Source organism: Pseudopodoces humilis, chromosome 4, assembly GCF_049639895.1.
Source record: "Pseudopodoces humilis isolate 2021_Gansu_Grassland_sample_001 chromosome 4, ASM4963989v1, whole genome shotgun sequence".
Lineage (NCBI taxonomy): Eukaryota > Metazoa > Chordata > Aves > Passeriformes > Paridae > Pseudopodoces > Pseudopodoces humilis.
Window position 1 is genome coordinate 18,428,300 of NC_142203.1, and position 20,512 is coordinate 18,448,811.

General features: G+C 38.5%; 1 protein-coding gene across 2 annotated transcripts in view; it reads left to right on the plus strand.

Annotated features, from left to right (window-relative positions):
• The window catches only part of CEMIP2 (cell migration inducing hyaluronidase 2), a 50,768-nt gene extending 34,157 nt beyond the window's left edge, over window positions 1-16,611 (plus strand). Inside the window, exons 12-24 of one of the 2 annotated variants that reach the window (XM_005530356.3) lie at window positions 875-963; window positions 2,831-2,962; window positions 3,449-3,484; window positions 4,191-4,346; window positions 6,908-7,085; window positions 7,574-7,789; window positions 8,364-8,575; window positions 9,100-9,285; window positions 10,448-10,667; window positions 11,248-11,346; window positions 12,461-12,609; window positions 13,324-13,430; window positions 14,168-16,611. In XM_005530356.3, coding sequence (XP_005530413.2) covers window positions 875-963; window positions 2,831-2,962; window positions 3,449-3,484; window positions 4,191-4,346; window positions 6,908-7,085; window positions 7,574-7,789; window positions 8,364-8,575; window positions 9,100-9,285; window positions 10,448-10,667; window positions 11,248-11,346; window positions 12,461-12,609; window positions 13,324-13,430; window positions 14,168-14,364 — 1,977 coding nt within the window. In that variant the 3' untranslated portion in view covers window positions 14,365-16,611. Of the gene's footprint in view, window positions 1-874; window positions 964-2,830; window positions 2,963-3,448; window positions 3,485-4,190; window positions 4,347-6,907; window positions 7,086-7,573; window positions 7,790-8,363; window positions 8,576-9,099; window positions 9,286-10,447; window positions 10,668-11,247; window positions 11,347-12,460; window positions 12,610-13,323; window positions 13,431-14,167 lie in introns of those variants that run through there. The other variant, XM_088054347.1, reaches the window with a different exon arrangement.
• Window positions 16,612-20,512: the final 3,901 nt, after the last annotated feature.

The following is a 20,512-nucleotide window of genomic DNA, read 5'->3' on the forward strand; positions in this document are numbered from 1 at the left end:
TTTTTCTGAGTGAAACTGATTTTGCCTGGCAGCTGTCTGGATACTAAGAAATGTTTGATGGAAGTTTTGTTATCACTGTGTTTGGGATTGTAGGGCATTTTGTTCAGATTGGAATTGGAACATCCTGAATACAAAAGTGCATTGTGAAGAAAATACTTCCACCTGTATAGTTACTATCATCTTTAAATAGGGGTAACAATTTGTGTGCTAAAATTCCATGTTGAAAGAGAACTCCACTAGCAGGTCAGAGAATCTGCTTGTGTATAAGACTCAGTTCTAATCATAACTTGGATCCAAGGTGAAAGTAGTCACAGGTATTTCTGTGTAATTCAGGTAAAAGAGCACAAATGCTTCCTCATGCTTTTATTTTCTCAAGTAATTTATTTCATACTGGATTATTAAGTTTCAAGCTTATTACTGCTTGGACCAAATATACTTCAGTAGTAAAGGTAGTTTAAATTAAAGTGAAATGCAAAGTATTTTTCACAGTGTGTTTTGGGTTTTTCTTTTCCATTTATGACAATAATTTGAACTCGCCGCAAGATTGGCTTCCAGATTTTCCAGAACAGCATGTGGTAATAAATGGAAAACCTCAAATACATCTTGTGAAAGAAATCTGAAGTGAACTTTGATCATTTTCCATTACCTTTTTTTTTTTTATAAATCACAGATAATTCCTTTTCTTTTAGCACAGACTGGTTTTTTATATTAATTAGCTAGTTTTCCTTTAGACAATATGCCAGTTGAAGCTAAACTGAAAGTTCTAAGAGTTTCTAATATGTGTATGGAATGCAATGCTTAAAATTTTAAAATTTAATTTTTAATCTATCTTTCATTTTGGATAGTATGAAATTTCTTTCTTTGCTTATTTCAGGCTGGTTTGTTCATTGATAAGGGTGTAAAAACAACTAATGCTAGTGCTGATGATCCCAGAGAATATCTTTGTTTGGACAACAATGCAAGGTAAAGGATATTTTCTTTCAAGTGAGTGAAAAACAGCAAAGTTTTGAGACTGCTCTTACAGTCACATGGGGAAAAATCCTTTTAGAACAATAAAATAATTTATAAATTATAACCAAACATTAAGCTCATATGCATTCTTTTCCCTGATTTATTAATCTGTTTTGGGAACAACAGAGATGGTGTCTCTTAAAGGATTTGGGTTTCTTCTAAGCTTTTGGTCAGTATAGTTTCCATCTTAGAAGATGTTGTTTTAAACATGCTTTACTGTCATGCTTAAAATGTTCTCTGGAATTGCTGCTAATAGAAAAATATTCCTTTAAAATCTGATCTTTTGATTTATAACTGAGTTTTAACTAGTTGATAAAAAAAGGTTTCAGTAGTGCATCCACTCACCTTTCCCACTGCTGAATGTTTCTGCTGTTCCTTCTAGACTTGGGAGTCGTAGCTCAGTGGTACAGTTCTACTGAAGGCTCTTTACAGAGGTGGTACAATCAACCACATTTTCTTCAGTTTACAAAGTGAAAGAAAGTAATGGAGAGTCTAGGAAAGTTCCAAGCTATACTGTGCCTGGTTAGTCTTCTCCTGAACTTCAAATAAAATAGCCTGGGATAGTGGTTAAATAAATATTGGATAACTGTTATCTGTCAACATTTTATTATGTCAACAGTGCTTATACTTATAAGCACTGAAAATTATTGTCAACTGACCTGTGTTTTAGACAAGGACATTTAAGTGACTGCTACAGATGCCAAGAGGAAAGTTCCAAATTTTTTTTTGTGATACTCAATACTTTGTAATTTGGAAAAGAGCCTACTAGTTCCATTTTTTGACAGAAAGCCCATATAATTTCTGTGGTTTACCTCAGTCATAACAGGTAATCATGAGGAGCTTGAGAAGGGCAAGATGCCCTCTGAGAGCCTGTAGTGTGTTGAGGATGCAAGAAACTCAGTGCATGAAACTGCATGTTTCACAGCAGAAATAAAAGGAATGAGGCACTGCATAACTGTTTGAGGTCCCCAGTCATTACACATGGAACCAGACTGGAGGAATTCAAATGTTAATTGTGAAGACTGGGACTATCAAAACATAACATTTACCTATCTTCCCCTTTTTCCCTTTGATAGGGAGGGGACAGATGCAAATCTGAACAAAAGAGTATTAGGTGATTGGGATAGCAGATAGGTATCTTTACCCACTCAAAATGCCTAATTGCAATTTTTTTAAAATGTATTGCCTTTTGTCTGGGGTCCTGGGGGGTAATCAAGTGAAAATGTCACCAGTTCTTAATCAGACTGTTTCTTCCTACTACTTAAACTAGATTCTAGCCATAATGTACTGCAGAGGACCATCTTGGTAGCAATGCAATAAAAAAATCTCAGGCCTGCCCAAAGAAGCAGCACTGCTGTATGTCAGAAGAGTTTGAAACATCTGAAGGACTAGTTGGACAAATGTTCAGACTGTTCTTGCGTAACTTGTGTCAGCCCTGTGTGTCCTTCCAAGGAGCTTATAATTCCCTTCATCAAACTTTGACATTAATGCTTCACTACAAATAGGGAGGGCAGAAAGAAAAAGGTGACAAAGGGTGGCTAAAGGCAGCTAAAGAAGCTTAGAGAGAGAGTGAGCAAGAGTCTGTGAGAATTACTGGAAAAGAGACATTTCATGTTCCTGCTTCATTAAACCCCAAAGAGACTTTTCTAGTGCTAGAGGGCCGGAGATGTAACTGCTTTTAGTTTCTTTCACTCCAAACATGAAGCAGAGTGGAATTTGCCCATCAGATGAATGTTTATCTTTCAAGTTTACTCAGTGCAACATACATGGCACCTGTGAAATAAAAAGTTTTCTTGTACTGAGTGTTTGTCTCTGCCAGGTTTCGACCTCATCAAGATGCAGACCCTGAAAAGCCCCGAGTTGCTGCCCTGATTGACAGATTAATCTCTTTCAAAAACAATGATCATGGAGCCTGGGTCAGGGGAGGGGATATCCTCATTCAGAACTCTGGGTAGGTATTTGGAAGCAAACAGCTGCATGCTGTTAAGAAGTTTACCCTGAAGCTTTGTTTATGAAAGTGCATTACAACAGGATTATAGGAGAGGATTGATGGTTGATTTTAGGAATTTCTCAGTATGATTAGCTTCCATACTGGCTCACAACTTCAAATATTCAAGTTTATATGTGATTAGATGAGAACCTGCCTTACACAGGAAAAAAACTATCATAAAAAGAAGCTTAAGAGTTGGTAGAGACAGTAAATTTAGACTAGAATTTCTGTTGTCTCCTTGAAGCTCTTCAGTCCTGCTTAAGATGTGTGGAAAATTATTCTACTACTTTTTAACAACAATGCTTTAGAAAAGTTAACTGTGTGGTGGTTTTAAGTTCCATTAATAGAAAAACTCAAGATTTTTCATTGCATTTTTCATGTGTGCTTACATTAGTCAGTTGTAGGATAATTCAGAAAAAAACCCTGATGTTTTGGGCTTTCTTGTAGGTTTGCAGACAATGGAATAGGTTTGACATTTGCTAGGTGAGTACTTTGTTAATAATTTCTGTGCTTCCTTACATAGAAGCTTAGAAAATCTACATGCATCTATTAAAATTAATAGGTATGCTTTCATAAGGCTGTGGTTTCTGTTTGGGGCCTGGTTGTATTTCCAGTCGTGCAGATGATGTTATAGGTGCTGTAAACTGGCACAGCTGCCTAAGTTTACACTTTAGTTCAGCCTGTGCTTGGTTTACACCACAGTTTGCTGCCTCTTTACCAGAAGGGTTATATTTATCCAGGTATTCTTGGTACTGTATGATTCCTTAGGCAGTATTTTATTTTCTTCCTGAATAGCTGAAAGTGAGTAATGGAAAAGAAAGGGGTTGAGCATTTAGTAGGGGTAGATTCTCTTTCTAATGAAAAATACCGAGTAACTTAGGTAGTGAGCTGAAATTGCTGCTATTTAGATTACAACAAACTTGTTCTAGGATTGGAAAAGTGGGCTGTAAATAAAAAGGTGCTGCACTTCAAAGGGAGTTAGAAATTTTAATGTTTGGCTCTGCTGAACATTTCAGTGAGTTAGTCTCTATTCATGTTAATGATTAAATCTATTGTTTTGTGTATTGTACTTGAAGTCTACTGCTTTGCTTGAGGAGGATTTTTACAGAAGTAAAAGTAGAGCTATGCCTTGATATAATCATCTGCTGGGAGTCATGACTAAAGACTTATCTCTGATGTACTTTGATAGTGATGGGAGCTTCCCAAATGATGAAGGTGCCAGCCAGGAAGTATCAGAATCGCTGTTCATAGGTGAGAGCAAGAATTATGGGTTTCAAGGTGGACAAAATAAATATGTGGGAACTGGAGGAATAGACAACAAGACACGCACATTGCCTAGAAATCGGTAAGTATGTCATGAATGAAGGAAGTAGAAATATGAGAATAATTCTCTCAGATGTAAAGACCCTTCTTGGTTGAGCTATCAGAGATTAAGACTCCATTGAAAGTGATGCTCTCTTTTTCTTTTTAATGCTGTCTGTGCCGCTGAGTCACTCTCACCTTTTTGCTGAAGCAGGTTCATCTGATACTTCCACAGATTGCTTAATTCTATAGCAATTTAAGTTATCCTACTTAAATTAAATCTTAAAAAGTATTTCAGTCTAGAAGAGAGCTTTCAGGTAAAAGGATTTCAGACATCAGTTGGGACTAGAGACTGCAATCTGTGACAAACCACAATCTGTGACCATGATTCTTCTCTTTTCTCTTTGACTTGCACTGATGCTTGTTTAACATAGCATAAAGTCCTCCTGTTGCCATAGAATAGGAAAGAAGACTGTTTTGGTTTAAGTTCAGCTGGAAATTGAGCCCCGTGTAGCCAGTCCCCTTTCCCCACCTTCTCAGGAGAGAGAGAGAGACAAAAGACAGAGATCTCAAGCTGAGACACGAACAGTGTACTAGAAACAATAAGATTAATAATATTAACAGTAATTGCAACAATACTAATAACAAAAGTATATAAAACAAAGGTGATTTATGTACAAAAAATTGCTCACCACTCAACCTGGCACTGGATGACCTCCAAGACAAAGAACAAGATGGCCAAGAGACTATCAACACCCCAAAGTATTCTCTCTGGTCAGGACCAGTGTTACCCCACTGCTTCCCCAGAAGAAGAAACGCTCTCCCTTCAGGAAATGAAAGTCCCTTCCCCCAACTCCTAGCCATGATGCAATATGGTATCAAGTAGGACAATGTCTTGGCCATGGCCACATGGCTCCTGGTTGTCCCCACACATCCTTGGACAAGTAGGACAAAGGGTGATGTGGGCTCTGGCCACCCTAGTTTTTTGCTGTTTAGCCATTTAAAGAGGAGAAGTTAATGTGGTGGTGATATGAGATATTCAGTCTTGAGTGGAGTCATGTAACTGAGGCTGGATGGGGCCTCTGAAGGTCATCTTAACTCCCCTGCTCAAGAACTGTCACCTAGGGCTCCTGTTCCAGGACAACATTCAGGTGTCTTTACTATATCTCCAAGGGTGGATTCTCCACAGCTTTCCTGGGCAACCTGTGCCAGTGCTCAGCCAGTGAAAATGTTTCTCCTATTGTTTAGCAGGGACTTCCTATTTTTCATCTTGTGCATTGCTCCTGGTCTTGTCACTGGGAATAGCCTGGCTTCATCTTCTTTGCACCCTCACTTCAGATACACATTGAGATTCCTGCCAAAGGAAAAAGGGCTTTTCTGCTCCAGGCTGAACATGTCTCCTAGTGTTTCTTCCCATGAGAAATGCTCCAGGAGCTTAATCATCTTTGTGGCTCTTTGCTGCACTTTCCAGTACCTCCGTATCTGCCTTGTACTGGGGACAAGCACCCTACTTGTTGCTTCACCAGTGCTGAAAAAATGGGAAGTATCACTTCCCTCATTTTGGTGGTAACACTTCTCACAGTGCAGCTTGGATACCTTTTGCCTCTTTGTGGCAAGGGCATACTGTTTGGCTTATTGTTAATTTGGCTTCCACTAGGACCCATGAGTCCTTTTCACTTGCACAGAGGGTTGCTGCTCCCAATGTGCAAGACTTTGCATTTCCCCACGTTAAACTTCATGAAGTTCCCATCTACCATTTCTCCTGTCTGGGTGGTGGCACAACGCTCTGCTGCATCAGCTGCTGCCCTCTGTGTTGTGCCCTCTGCAAACCTGGCCCACAGACTGATCTTGGCCTAATCATACAGATCACTCATGGAGATAATGAACAAGGCTGGACTTGGTGTTGACCCCTGGGGTACATCTCCAGTTATCAGTCTCCGAGTAGACATTGTGACATCACTTTCTGGGCCCAGCTGTTTGTCCTCTCATCCTGCCCATACTTCATGAGGATCTTACATGTCACAGTGTCAAAAGATCTTATTGTGGTTTTGGTAGACCGTGTCCACTGCTCTCCCACTGCTCTACCAGGCCAGTAATTTAATCACAGAAGTTCATCAGCCTCTCCTTGGTGAATCCATGCTGATGATTCCTGATGACTTTCCAATCCTTCAGGCACCTAGAAATGGTGTCTAGGATTAGCTGCACCATCATCTTCCTGGGGATCAAGCTAAGCCTGTCATTCTCTGGGTGTTCCTCAAGTTAGAAGTAACATTTGCTTTCCTCCAGTCTGCAGGCATTTCCAGTTGCCATGATCAATCAAAGAGCAGGTGGTATTAGTTTTCTGCTATATTTCTCATATTGAAAAAGGGGCACATTTGCAAATGGACATGGATAGCTCTGCTAACAGGAAAATTTAGGAGTAGGGGATTTTTTGACTCACGGGAGAAGTGCAGAAACCATATTTCCTTTACTAAAATCTATCTTGTGGGTCATTGTCTAATTATTGCTTTATTGATTTCTGTGAGAGGAAATGTATTTGACACAGATTCAAGTGTATCATGAGTTTTGTTACAGGATGGTATAAATATTTGCTTGAATCAACAGGACATTTCCAATCAGAGGCTTTCAGATTTATGATGGACCTGTTCACCTTACCAAGTGCACATTTAAAAACTTCATGCCAACTCCAGACAGATTTACCAGTGCAGTTGGATTCTTGATGAAAAATCCATGGCAGATGACTCCAAAAAATAACATTTCTCTTGTGAAGTTTGGTCCAAACGTAAGTTTATGACAAGTTTTCCTTAAGTCTTGCAAATGTTTTTATTTTCTTATATTTAACATATGCAGACAAGGACTGTAGGTCATCCCTTCTACACACGCCTACTTCAGAGTTTATCTCCTGGCGGGAGGTCACACAGATATCCTTCATCTCCTGAGCAAAAAAACCAATACCAACAAAGATGTAGAATATGTTACACTAAATGATTCATGGCTTATGGTAAAACTGAAAATAATTTTTTTTAAAATGTTGTAACATTTGGTATATTCCTTAGTAACAAATTTTCTGCAGCAAATTTAACACTGTTCAGAAGCAAGAGCTGGCCCGAGCCTATTGCTAAAACCCAGCATGTCTGTTTTCCAAGAATCTGCCATTTTTGCTGTCAAGTTTTTAATCAGCTATGAAAAATACCAGTGTGTCTGCACATGTGCAAATGTTAGTCTGTGTTTCAACTCAGGAAAAACAAAAACTTTTATTGTTGTCATCAGGTTTCTTTGAAAGCCTTCTTTGGAAAGCCTGGTCCCTGGTTTGAAGAAGGAGATCTGGATGGTGACAAGAACTCAATATTTCATGATCTAGATGGTTCAGTCACTAATTACAGGGATACCTATGTGGGCCGAATGGATAATTACTTGATTCAACACCCCAGATGCATTAACATCACAGAATGGAGTGGAGTGATTTGCAGTGGGAACTATGCACAGGCTAGTACTTTTGACTTTCTGTTTGGTGTAAATCTATAATATGAACTACTTGTGAAGTCAGGTAGTGTAAGATATGCAAAATTGCTTGTCTTTCTATTTCAAAATTTTTTGACTTCTAAAAATACTTCAGCCAGTTTTGTATGTATCACGCTTCCTCTCAGCAGACTGAGGGTACAGTATCGTATGCTGCAAGATAAAACTAAATGAGTTTGCCAAGAGTTCGATGCTGCAGCTTTATCTGCTAAATATCTTTGTCTTGAAGGTGTCTTCTTCCACGCAAGGTCTGTCTGCTTTATTTTCACTGAGTGGATTCCCATTCTGGCTCTTTCTCTGTGTGGCCAGGTGTTTTAGCTGTATTTTTTTCTCCTCCATACACTTTTTTGTCTGTAAAATGGGAAAAATCTATAATAGGTATTTTAATAGGACTTTTATTCAGGAGAGACTTGTGTATTACATAACTCAGAACATCAAATCGCAGCATTTTCGTTAATAATGTACTCACTGTGCTTCTCTTTCATTTTCTTTTACAAAGAGACTAAATCTTCCAATTTTCACCCTCTTAAATATCATATAGGTTTATGTCCAAACCTGGAATGGACAGAATCTTTCCATGACTATTGTCCGAGATGAATATCCAGCCAATCCCATGGTTCTTCGAGGTATTAATCAGAGAGCAGCTGCCTTTCAGCAATACCAGCCAGTGGTGATGCTCCAAAAGGGCTATACAATACACTGGAATGGAAAAGCTCCAAATGTCACCTATCTGTATCTCATTAACTTCAACAAGTATGTTTATTTTCTTTTGTGGCTTTGATCCATAAGGCAATACTGAAGTTCTGTCCTGCAAAATTACTGTGCATGAGTTTGCAGCCATCTGGAAGACCAGAGCCTGGGTTTGGGATGTTTTTTCATAATCACAAATAGTAATGTAATGTATGAAATGTAAGGGATTAAACAACAGACCTGCACCTGAGTTTAAACGCTTTTCCAGTACAGTATTTTTAAGAAAAAAATTTTTGGAGAAGAAAATGCAACAATAGTGAAGTCAAGCAGAATTGCAGTTGAATAGCTTATCATACTTTTTGTTGGCAGATAAACTTCCTAGATATCTCTGAAGTATATAATCAAATATATCCTGAGAGAATCGGAGTTACTAAAACATTTAATGAAAGACTGTGCAGATTTGATCATCTGGTGAGGGTTTAGGAGCTTTTTTTGTTCCTGTTTCTCTCTTTTTGGAGTGATTTGTTTGCAGGTATTGACACCTAAACTGTTCCTACAAGGACTGATACATTTTATTTTGGTTTTAGGAATGACTGGATTCGTGTTGGTCTTTGTTACCAGCCCAAGACAGATTTTCTTATAGTATTGGAAACCTTTCAAAGGCGGTCATCTGCTCTGTCAAGCAAGGTGGAGCGCTACATGCCTGTATCTTCAATGATGGAGCTTGAAAAGAATCGATCGGACAAGAGGTTTTACTTTGACAACAGTACTGGGTAACTCTTGTCATTTGACTCTACTGGAAGATGTTGTTTAACCTTGAAATGTCCAGTTTGATAGGGCTAAAAGCAACTGGTTGAGACATCTGCATACAAGGGAAGCTGTTGAGAAGGACCCCAGAACCCTTTGGAAGAATATTTATGTGTCTTTAAATCTCCAAACTACCATCATTGTAATTGAAATACTTTTCAAGAGCACCACAGTTGCCAAAGTTATTTCCTACTCCATAGGTCTGGGGAAGATATCATCTCTGGTGTGCTGCAGAGCAGTGCCTTTTGGGATTTAATTTCTTAGTCTTCAGAGAAATTAACTGTTTTCCTGTTAAACTGAAAATTCTAGGAATTTCCAAGAAGCTTTCCCTTCCAACATTTAAAAATTATGTTTTTTGAAAATCCTAATTTGTTTTCAGCCATCTCAAAAGAACTTAAAAGTCCTAGGTTCTCTTTCAAAAGTACTTCTCACAGAGGCCTCTAAGATTCTTCTGAGAGGTTTTAGATGTGGTCAACTTCCATTAAATTATATCCTATATACATTTCTTTCAAGTCTTACAAATATTGGTTCTAAATTTATAATTTGTTTTCTTACTTATTTTTTCGGTTACCTGCTACTGTGCCTGTCTGTAGTAAAAACACAAATTAATGTAGAACAGACGTTTATGTTACTTTGTGTAAGAGCTGCTCTGGTAACAGTCTAAAATGTAATAAAAAACCTGCCAGTCTTCTGTGAATATTATTGACCACTACACCCTAAATTACATTACCAAGCGTTTGAAGTAGCACAACTATCTTGTTCAGTGCTGGTGGGTGAAACTGAATGTTTCTGCTGCATGTCTGCAAAGAACTATGAGCAAGGAAAAAAGTCATGCTCTGCAATTTGGTTTTTGTTTCTGCAAGCCACTGATCTGAGGACTGGTTCTTCTTTCTGAAGCATCTACATTTATATTGATGTCTCCTTTAATTGTGGGGAATTTTAGATAAGTTGTTAGATATTTTCTAACTCTAGTGAACTCTAAATATTTTGAAACCCTTGGATAATGGTGCAAAAGTGAATACTGTATTTTGTCTGCTTCTGAAAATCATGAAATATAGCTGCTAAGACTGAATATAAATATCTATATTTCACCGCTTAATATAGATTATTTTTCCCCTTTTTGTGTAGATTACTGTTTTTATTTCTTCAAGCCAAATATAATAGGGATGGTCACAGTTATTGCTCATCTCAGGGATGTGAAAGGATCAAGATTGTGACCAAAGATTCATCAAAAGGGATAAGTAATTGCATGGCAAAAGCTTACCCAAAGTACTACCAAGTACCAACCGTCATAAAGCAGATGCCAGAAAAAACTACTGTACCATGTACAAAATGTGGCACAACTCAGGTAAAATAAAATAAACAAAAACTTCCATGAGCTGTAGAACTGGTGATGCTGTCTACTCAATTTCAAGTCCAAATTTCAGTCTTTCAGCACAGAACACTGCACCTACCAAATTGCAGTGGTCAGCTGGTTAATCTTCTTGGACTCCTTGAGAGGTTGGAGTCCTTTCTGTAGTACAAAGGTTTCAGGGCTTTCTTTCTTCTTTTGTGCAACTCTTGTTCTAAGTGCTGCAGAAAAGGGACATAGGTGGATTGATGTCTTGCACTACAGTGTTGTCTGTGCTACATGGAGAGCTTTGCTGCAGACATGTGCATGGCAAACCTTCTTTCTGTTTGGATCTTTATTTATTGGCATGAATTTGAAATTATCTCAGCTACACAAGCTGAGAAAATTACTGAAATTAAGAGATAAAATAGGTTACACTATGTATCATTATATTTGTTAGGATTACTAGTACCATAAATAATGCCACTGACAAATGGATGCATTTGCTTTGGAACTTGGGCTGTGTGTTGTAAACTGGCATCAAAAAGTGTTGAAGAAATGTTAATATGTGTACTTTACTGTTTTGTTTGATATCCAGATGGTATTCACCAGTGACCCTCACAAAAACTACCTCCTTGTGCAGATCAATTCAGCTGATGAAAAAGAGTTAAGCAGAGGTCAGAAAGCATTTATATATGTAAGTGTTCTTTATGGTTTTCTTCTTAAATATCACTACAGCAGTTTGTATTATAACAGTTGTACAGTTCTACATAATGCAGACCTCAGTTTTCTTCACTTGAATGAAAAGATTGGTTTGTTGTTTAAAAAAACAAGTCAAAAAGCTTATGTTTAAACATCAGAAAGTGAGGCTTCAAAGCTTCATTTCATATTTGAATCTTACCTGCTGAAGAGAAAAATGTTCCCATTAGAGTTTAAAATGTTCAGCTTCATGTTTAAATCTGTTTGGGTATACATTTTTAGCTGGTTTTGGAAGTAACATAACCTAGCGATTTCTCAGTTAAATCCAATTTGTTGAAATTGTTCTTGTGCAAGCAGATTAGTAAAACGTGGGATGGGTCACACAAGCCATTAAGCTTTGCTAAAGTCCTCTAAATGGCAATTGCTAAAGAATCAGTAGATGTCTGTATTTGTTCTGATGTGGCCCACATAAGCTCAGTGACGTGATACTGTATAAAAAGTAGTTTAGTTTGACTTTTCTATTCAGATGCTGAAGTAGACTTGCACGTGATGGTGAAACACCATTTGCAGATACGCTCCCATCCCAGAGCTTAGTCTGCACATGCCTTACATTCTGCAGTGTCATTGTTGGCCTGGCTGAACTTTCACTTGTCCGGGTAGACAAATGGCAGCTGAGCAGCTTAACCTTTGCAGCTGCAAACTTCTTCAGGAATGTGTGTGCCATATCCAAAAGAGGTAAGCACTAGGAGGAAACTGGGCTGGAACTAGCCTGCAGCAGGGATCAGTTAACTGTATTGCTCTCAAGGAGTACAGGGAGTATCTGAATTTTAGCTTCCCAAAGCAGGAACTGTGACTGAGGCAGCTAGTAAAGTCACCTGGAATGTGCAATATTCCTATAGAAGCTGCAGGCTTAAGACTCCCATGCAATTTCAGAAGTCCTATTAAGCAGTGTCCTTTCAAGGGGAAAACTGAAGAGATGCTAGGGAGAAGGAAGCATTTGTAAGGAAATGACTGTGTCTAAACTAGAGTAAGATTGATTAACACTGAGTGCAGTAGAATTGCTGTTTGATTCATATTAACTTCTTTTTCTCTCTCTTTTTCTTCCCATTCAGGTCAATGAAACCATGTTTTCCTTCAAGGGTAATGGAATACTTATTGTTGTAGTAGATGCCTGCACTGGCACAGTGTTGGGAAACAAATTATTTTCTGGAGTAGACATTAGGCATGTTGATGGATATTTAAAATCTGGAATTCCACAAAGGTATGTGCAATGACCACTCATTTCCAGTGTGCCCTGCAAGCTGTAGCTCTGCTCTCTGACAAGGATTTAAATAATGATGAATAGGTAATGATACATGAGCACTGAAAGTGAGCAAAACATATGTCTCAGTTCAGGCCAAAGGAAAAATATAGGAGCAATTTATTGGACAGTGTAGCCTTATTTAAGAAAACCAAGCAGATTTTGAACACCTAAAATTTTTCTGGTGTTGTCTTTTTCCTCAAAAATAATTTTTTTAAACAAAACATCATGTAACATCATCTGCTTTGCTTAAAACAAGAATAACTTTTTGTTTAATAAGGACAGTGGCAAGGACTATGTGAAAGATATACTGTTCGCTCCATATAGGGAGAAGATACCACTAAATAAAGAGTTAATGTTAGAAAATAATCCGCATTTTAGTTTTCTAATTTTGGATCAATATCTAAACTTGATTTTTTTGATACAAGACACTAAACAGTTAAATAACACTTTCTAATGATTTTGAAGTTAAAGTCAGTTTAAAACCAAGAAATTCTAAGTACTGCTTTCAGAAAGGGTTGACTATTTCCATGTCAAAAGTACTCATAAGGAATTGGACTCTGAGGGCAGCTAGCTGTAAAGGAGTATAGCAGAATATTAAAAAATAGGTGTTTACAACAGAATTATAAAAAATGTGTTACAACAGCTGCTGTGTCTGTGCTGTTCCTGTTCTAGGTCTATCATTCTACTGAGCACAAGAGGTGATGTAGCAATTCCTAATAATTTAGCTGAAGCCTTAATGTCCCTGGGGACAGCGAAACCACCTTATCTTCAGAGCAACGGTTGGTGGAAATGTTGCACATTTCTTTGACACCGCCTCAGTCTTTGTGTTTATGTTGGCATGGTGGGTTTCTCATGGGGTGTGTGAGAAGGATGCAGCTGGTGCAGGGTGGTTGCCAGTTTGCACTGGTGTGGCTGCTGTCTGTCAGCTCTTGTTGAGAGGGGAGGTGGGCAGCTCTTCAGCAGATGGGGCAGAAAACCCCTTTATCCCATTGTGTGAAGCTTGTTGCAAACAGAGAAGTAACTAGCAGTTCTTTGTGCCTGTGGATCATGCAAAAGGAGTTCCAGGCTTTTTTCCTAAAGCTTGTATTTTGTGCCTCACACAGCAGATCTGTCTTCAAGCAGTCTCCTGTTCCTGCCTAGTATTTCCTGTTCTAAAATAACACGAAGCTAGAAATGAGACGCTATTGGTATTTTGAGGGATGATGAGTTTATAGGTTTCTCATCTGTTCAGAGTGATGCCACAAGCTGTGGTTGAGAAAGCCCACTTTATAACTGTCCAGTTAGCTGTGTTTTCAAATTAAGATTTCAGGGTATTTAATACTAAGTATTGAGAAAGGAAATTGCAAATCATTATTTGCACCTAGTGAGGTGCATGTAAAACTGAGAGTGGATTAATGCCCTGAAAAATGTGGGAGAAGGAATTTTGGGGGAATGTGACTTTTCCTACCTAAGCAGTCCCATATTGTGCTGCAGTGAGCTTGGCTGGTTTGGTAATGCTGAGCTTTTTCTATCACAGGAAGCTTGGCCTTTCTGGGCTTCAGAGGAAACATAAAGCCATCCTGGATTAAGCTGTTTACCAGTCCTGCTGGGCATGGGCTTGTTCAGATAGAAAAGTATATCCCTCTGCAACTGGAAGAGTATGGCTGTGCCAGAGTAACTAAAAGCCGTCGGAAAGACCTCGAGCTTCTGAAGAAGGCTGCACGATCTCATTAAAGACTAAGATGTACATAAAATCTGGGGGAAAAAAATGTGAACTAACTTATTTTTTAATTTATGGCATTTTAAACTATATTGTTATCCAAGTAAATCATGTTATTGTCTGACAGATGTTTGCCAGCATTGACTGCTTGAATGCCAATCTGTGCACCTTCTAGTTGTACAAAATATTAAAGAATTTATTAGTATTTGTATAAACAGGTTTCAGAGTTTTTTCAGATGTTTGTATTTACTGTAAACAAGTTCCTTCTGTTTAATACTCCTTTTGTATGTAAGAGGGTATTCATAAAAGCCTTAAGTTTTTAATAACAGGTGTTGGAGTGCATTTTGGGTTACTTGAAAAATTAACATCAATGCCTTCATAAACAGCTTCAATTGGTCATTACAACTTAAGCATTTTTCCTTCATCTGTTTAGGTGTTTCCTTGGGAGTTTATTTATCAGTCAGCTCAGTTACATTCTCATGCTGCTTCCCAATGTGTTAAAACCCAATTTCCCCTATGCATTCAGCTGACTGAAGGGACTGTAACTGCAGTAAAATTTTTTGCTTTCCTGTGTGAAAGTTGGAGGGAGGAATTCAAAGATCCAGCCTGGGGCTGGGTTAGGATTGTGTACCATTCAGCAGAGTTTTACAAGGCTATGTGTACAAGCATGGTATGCAGAGCCGGAAATTACTCCTGTTCTTTAGGATCACTGTTTATTATTCCCTCTAAATACACAGGTGTGTCTGTAAGAGTTACTTTAATAAACAGTCTAGAAGTTAAGGCTGCAGTCTTGAGTACAGCTTGACTTCAGCTTAGTCTTTTAAAGCTTTTAGCCAGAAGGGCAAAGCTGAGATACTGTTACTCTCAATTTGTTAGGAAATTAGGATTCTACTCTTGCAGTGGTGGGGTTTTTTTTGTTGTTGTTGTTTTGGGGGGTTTGTTTTGTTGGTTGTTTGGTTTTGGGTCATTGTTTTTGTTTGTTTGGTTTTTGGTGTTGGTTTTTCTTTAATTATTTTTAAGACTATCTCAGCTTTAACTTCTAAGTGAATGAAAAGTGCTCTCAGTTCATTAAGTCATACCTTCTGCCTTAACTTTGATTCTTTTAGTATACACATGTTAATTCCTGGTGACTTTATATTAGGTCTGTTGATTTCATCTGGTTTTGTTGCAATTATGTGACTCTGACAACAGAGTGAAAATCATTTAGAATAGTGGCACAGCTGCTTTTTTTCAAGATCCTTGTCTTTGAAATTAAATTTCAGGGACTGTAAAGATGCATTTCATAATAGGGAACAATAGGTGCCATAGGGCTAAAATGTAACCCTAGTTCTAATAAAACTGACATATTTTCTTCTTCTTGTATATGTTCTCATTCATTCAAGCTGGTATAATGTATCTACCATTCAGAGATGCTTTGTGCTTTGAATTCAGAATAGAGTGACTGTTGGAAATGGACTATATGCCTGTCTTCTCCAAAGATGTTGAAAAACTGTGGGGATTTTTTTTGTGCTTTAAAGGAGAGGAGGCACAATATCAAATGTATTACTCTGTTCAATTAAAATATGCTACCTCAGTGCTACAATTAAACTGCCTGGTCTAGTGTAGTTTCCTAAGTGAGAAGGGAGGGGGTAAGGAGTATGACACAAGAGTTCAAGTTAACAAATAGATGACCGATATTATTTTAATGTAAAACCAAGCCAAATGGATGATTGTGTATTTCGCAGTTCTGATGCACAGTTCTCTTGTAATGTTTAAAAGAAAAGTCATTTTGTTAGGGGAAGCTGTGATAAATCTTGAAGATTAGCTGTAATGTTTGGTGTTATTAATGCAGGGCAGTGTGATTTAAATGCTCTTGAGTGCAGTAGTGATAGTGTTTGGGGATTAAAATGGCTTTAAGGCTTCCTCTATTCTGTGGGTTATGCTCAGCAGAGAAATAGTGATGAGGTAGTGACCCTCAGGCTTGTGAAGTTGGCCATTATTTATGATATTCTGCTGTTCTAAGCGTCTTGTAAAAATTGTCCTTGGACGTGTCAAGGGTATTCTGATGTAGGGCTTACTGGTGAACAATTGGACCTGAAGTTAAAGTGTTTGTCTTTTGTGTAAATTTAAACACTTGATAAATAGCATAAATAAATTTTTACATCTGACAAGGCAATAAAATTTTGGGTGTCTTCTGTTGTATCAAGTCTGTTGTCTGTTGTATCAAGTAATTTTATTATGTGTGCTGTGTGAATAATACAAACTCTCTTATTGCAACACCAGTTTACTTGTGAAGTTTGTGGAGAACATCCTACTCTTCATTCAGAGACAAGCTAGCAACACTGGAAAGGTGAAAGTCACTGATGGTGGCTGAAGTTATGGGACTGTCTTGAAAGCCAGGTATCTCGAAGCCTGTCTGAGCTGCTGAGTCCACAGTCATTTCAGCTCAGGAGAGCAAGGAGCAGCATTGTTACTGACTCAGGGGCATCCTATCCGTGTCTTTAACTACCTGGTGGGGGAGTAAAGAAGGTGAAACCAGCCATTCTCAGTGGTGCCCAGTGGCAGAGAAAAAGAGGCAGTGGGCACACATTGAAATGCAGTTCCACAAAAACAGAAGGAAAGTTTTTATTGACTAGGTGGTCAAGCACTGGAATTGATTGCCAGAGCACCTGTGGAACATTTTTCTATGGAGGAGAAAACTTTAACTGACCATGCTTTGGGACAGCAAATATCCTGAGCACTCTCCAGGGGTGATTATCAGCCAGATGATGCTGTAGTTTTTAACAGTTAAAACCACTGATGTACCTAAGCCTCTTTCTCCAGGTGCACCAGCTGCCACAGCCTGCAAGGGCTGAGCTAGACACTTCTCATGTCTGAAACTTGGCGAGTCCCCAGACCCATTCCGAAAGATCTTGTAGTTGCTTCTTCATGCTCAGGATTTGTATACAAATAGACTGATTTCCATTCCTTGCTCAAATTATGTCATCCTGCAGTAAAGAAATTTTAAAAATAAACAAAAGAAGAAACAAATTCCTTGCAGCTAGTAGCAGATTAAGTGTACTATGAATAAGACCCTCTCTCTGGTCAAAGGCACCACTGGAAACCCAGTAAATGAGGGACGAGACCCACCCCAAAGAGCCTGGATGATGGCAAGGACATGCTTAGGAAAATACAGACTTAATTTTGTGTCTTGTGGGACAGCAGTGACAGCTGAGGCCCCAGATAACTTCTGACCCAGGCCATGAATTTCCTGTTCAGGGCAAGTCCCATGATTTCCTCTGCTTCCCCTCAACTCCTTTTCACCTTACATAGGAAGGATGTAGATCTAACAATAGGTATCCAGCTCTGAGAAAACTCAAGTCAGCTGGGTTTGATGCTATCTGGATCTGTAGCTGCACTGGTCAGTGAAGGTCTTATTGTTTGTCATGGTTATATTTGGTTAAGGTAATCCTGATGTCACCTTATTTTCAGAATATCTGTGGAAAGCAGTAACTTTTCTACTTCAAAATGTGAGCTTTTCCCAGTCATTATTTTTCTGTGTCTTCTGGTCTTACCTGTTCTAGCACTTGTGGGAAGTTTTGACCCTTCCTGGAGTTCACAAATGTATTTTTCTTTCCTAATGCCTCCCCTTTGCCCTATGTCTTGGGCTATTCAAAATTCTAAAATAGTAATCAGTATTGAAGTACCTAAGACCATTTCTGGCTTGAGAAAATTTATGAGCTTTTTAATTGTATAGCTGGGGAGTACTACAATTTTGCGGATTTAATTTGTACTACCAGTTGTTACTTGCTAAATGAAAAGTGTCTGGCCACTGACTTGCATGACTGGGAGTGATGGGATTGGCAAGTCATAGAATTCCTCTTCAATTTTTTTTCCCATGATGAGATCCTAGAGAAAAAAAAAAAAAAAAAAAAGAAGAAAGTAGTTTTTGGATATAATAGGAACAATTTTAGGGAGAGAAGTCACTACCACTACCTCCCAGTATCTGAAGGTACAGGATTGCTGGAGAGGGACTTTTTATAATGCCATGTGGTGATAGGATTAGGGGGAATGACTTCAAACTGAAAGAGTGTAGCTTTAGGTCAGCTATTAGAAAGAAGCTCTTTACGGTGAAGATGGTGAGGCACAGGAGCAGGTTGCCAAGAGAAGCTGTGGATGCCCTATCCCTGGCAGTGTCCAAGGCCAGTCTGGATAGGGCTATGAGCAACCTGGTCTAGAGAGAGGTGTCTCTGCCCATGGCAGGGGGTTGGAACTGGATGATCATTAGGGCCCTTCCAACCCAAGCCATTCTATGAATCTGTGAATTTTGGGAGAGTGCACTTGTGGGATCATCTGAGATCAGCCTAGACTTTTTGGTATATATCATCTTGTGCTCTTTACCCGAAATTAAAAAAATTCAGAGAAACTTTTGCTTTTCTTGAATGGTTTGTAGCTGTCACATTTGATATATTAGTGAGAAATTGGCTTGATCAGATTTCAGAGAAATTTCAGAGTTATCAGTCTGTATAAACTTTCTCCCTACAGACAAACTTTTAAACTTTTTCTGTTGTATTTATGAGTACAAAGCAGATTTAACTACCCTGCCCGGAGAGTGAATTCTTTGTTTCATCCTCTTCCAAGTTAGATAAGTTGTTAGGTGAATATTCTAATTTATAGTATTTTTTTGAGGTATTGTTTGTAGAACATACAAAGGCCTGACTTTTTATGTAGTTTATTCTAAATGAGAAATAAAAACTAAGTGGTATTTCAAGATTATTTTGGTGTGTGCGATTATTCTAAGTAGAAAAGTTCTTTGCTAGAACTGCTATAAGCAGCTGGAAGCACAACTCTCTCTTTCCATGCAGCATTTCCAGTGACACTTTCAAAAGATACCCCAAAGTTAGTTCAGGGTGTATTTTGTGTAATTGGTAGCTTTTGGGGATGGATCTCAGATGATATAATCTTTTTAATATCTATGAAGTTCATGAGAAGATGGTTTATTCCATCTGTAGGGTGTGAACCATGATCTAACAGTTTTCCTTCAGCTCTGGTGCAAATGACTGGTGTATGTCTGTAGTAACAGCAAACAACACTAAAATTATCTGTGGTCTCTTTTCTGCTTCTGAAAATTTATTCTATTATGGGTATCACAGTAGTAGATATTGCACATTTCTGCTTTATAATGGTTTTTAATAGTTGAATATGAATTTCTATATGCAGCATGTTTTGGTTACATTCCTCCTTTTAGATTCTTCTGTTGAGATCAGCTTTTCCTGTCCTTCACTACAGTGGATACAGTCTACAGGAATACAAAGTGTTAGAAGATACGAGTATCTATAATCCTGTGAATCATAGCAGCATGCACAATTGCCACTGGGTTGATTCTGCTAGCCAACAGACAAACATACAGTAGGAACTGATTGTCAGGCTTTAATAGCTGAACGTGGACTAAAATGAAAATATAAGAAAAGATGGTTTGCAGTCTTTATTGCTGTCATGATTTTAAAGCACTAGCTGAAAAATCACTAGAAAAATTTACTTATTTCTTGCTGTGAGATATGGATTAGGAGAAGGGCAAAACAGGCTTAAAACTTAAAAGGCATAAAGAAAGTTTAAGTAAATTTTTCTAGTGATATTCTTATCTAGTGCTTTAAAACCTCAACAATTGTCTATAAGCTGTTCACACCTTTCTCTTTTTGCTTTGTAGGGAACCTCACCACTTTCCTCTCAGTCCCTAAGGGCTGTGATGCTGCTCTGGTTGAGTATCTTATTCCAATTTCCATTTGTGATATTTCCAACAGTTTGCCACCTGCAGACTTGTCTTGAGTAACTCAATCTTTCTTTTCCATTAAATCTGTTAACAGAGTTTCTTAGAGAGTGGGTTGGACACCTCCTGTTTCCCCACCCTTTCAGAATGCAATCTGACTCTGTAGTGGCGCATCTCTCCCGCTGCCTCCTCGAGCTGCGCTGACTTCAGAAACTGGTCTCATTAGGCCTTGGCCTTGATGTGGGAAGTTACTGTGGCTAAAGAAAATTCTCTTGTGACCCTAATAACAGTGGTGCCAAGTGAGACCCTTTGAACTCCCCTGGACCACTGTGGGGTGTGACCAGAAATCTCCCTTGGAGAGCTTGCTTGGGCAAGCTTGCTCCCTTGGGCACCTTTCAGAGCCAGTGAAGGATTCTCTGGAATTGCAGAGAACGCTG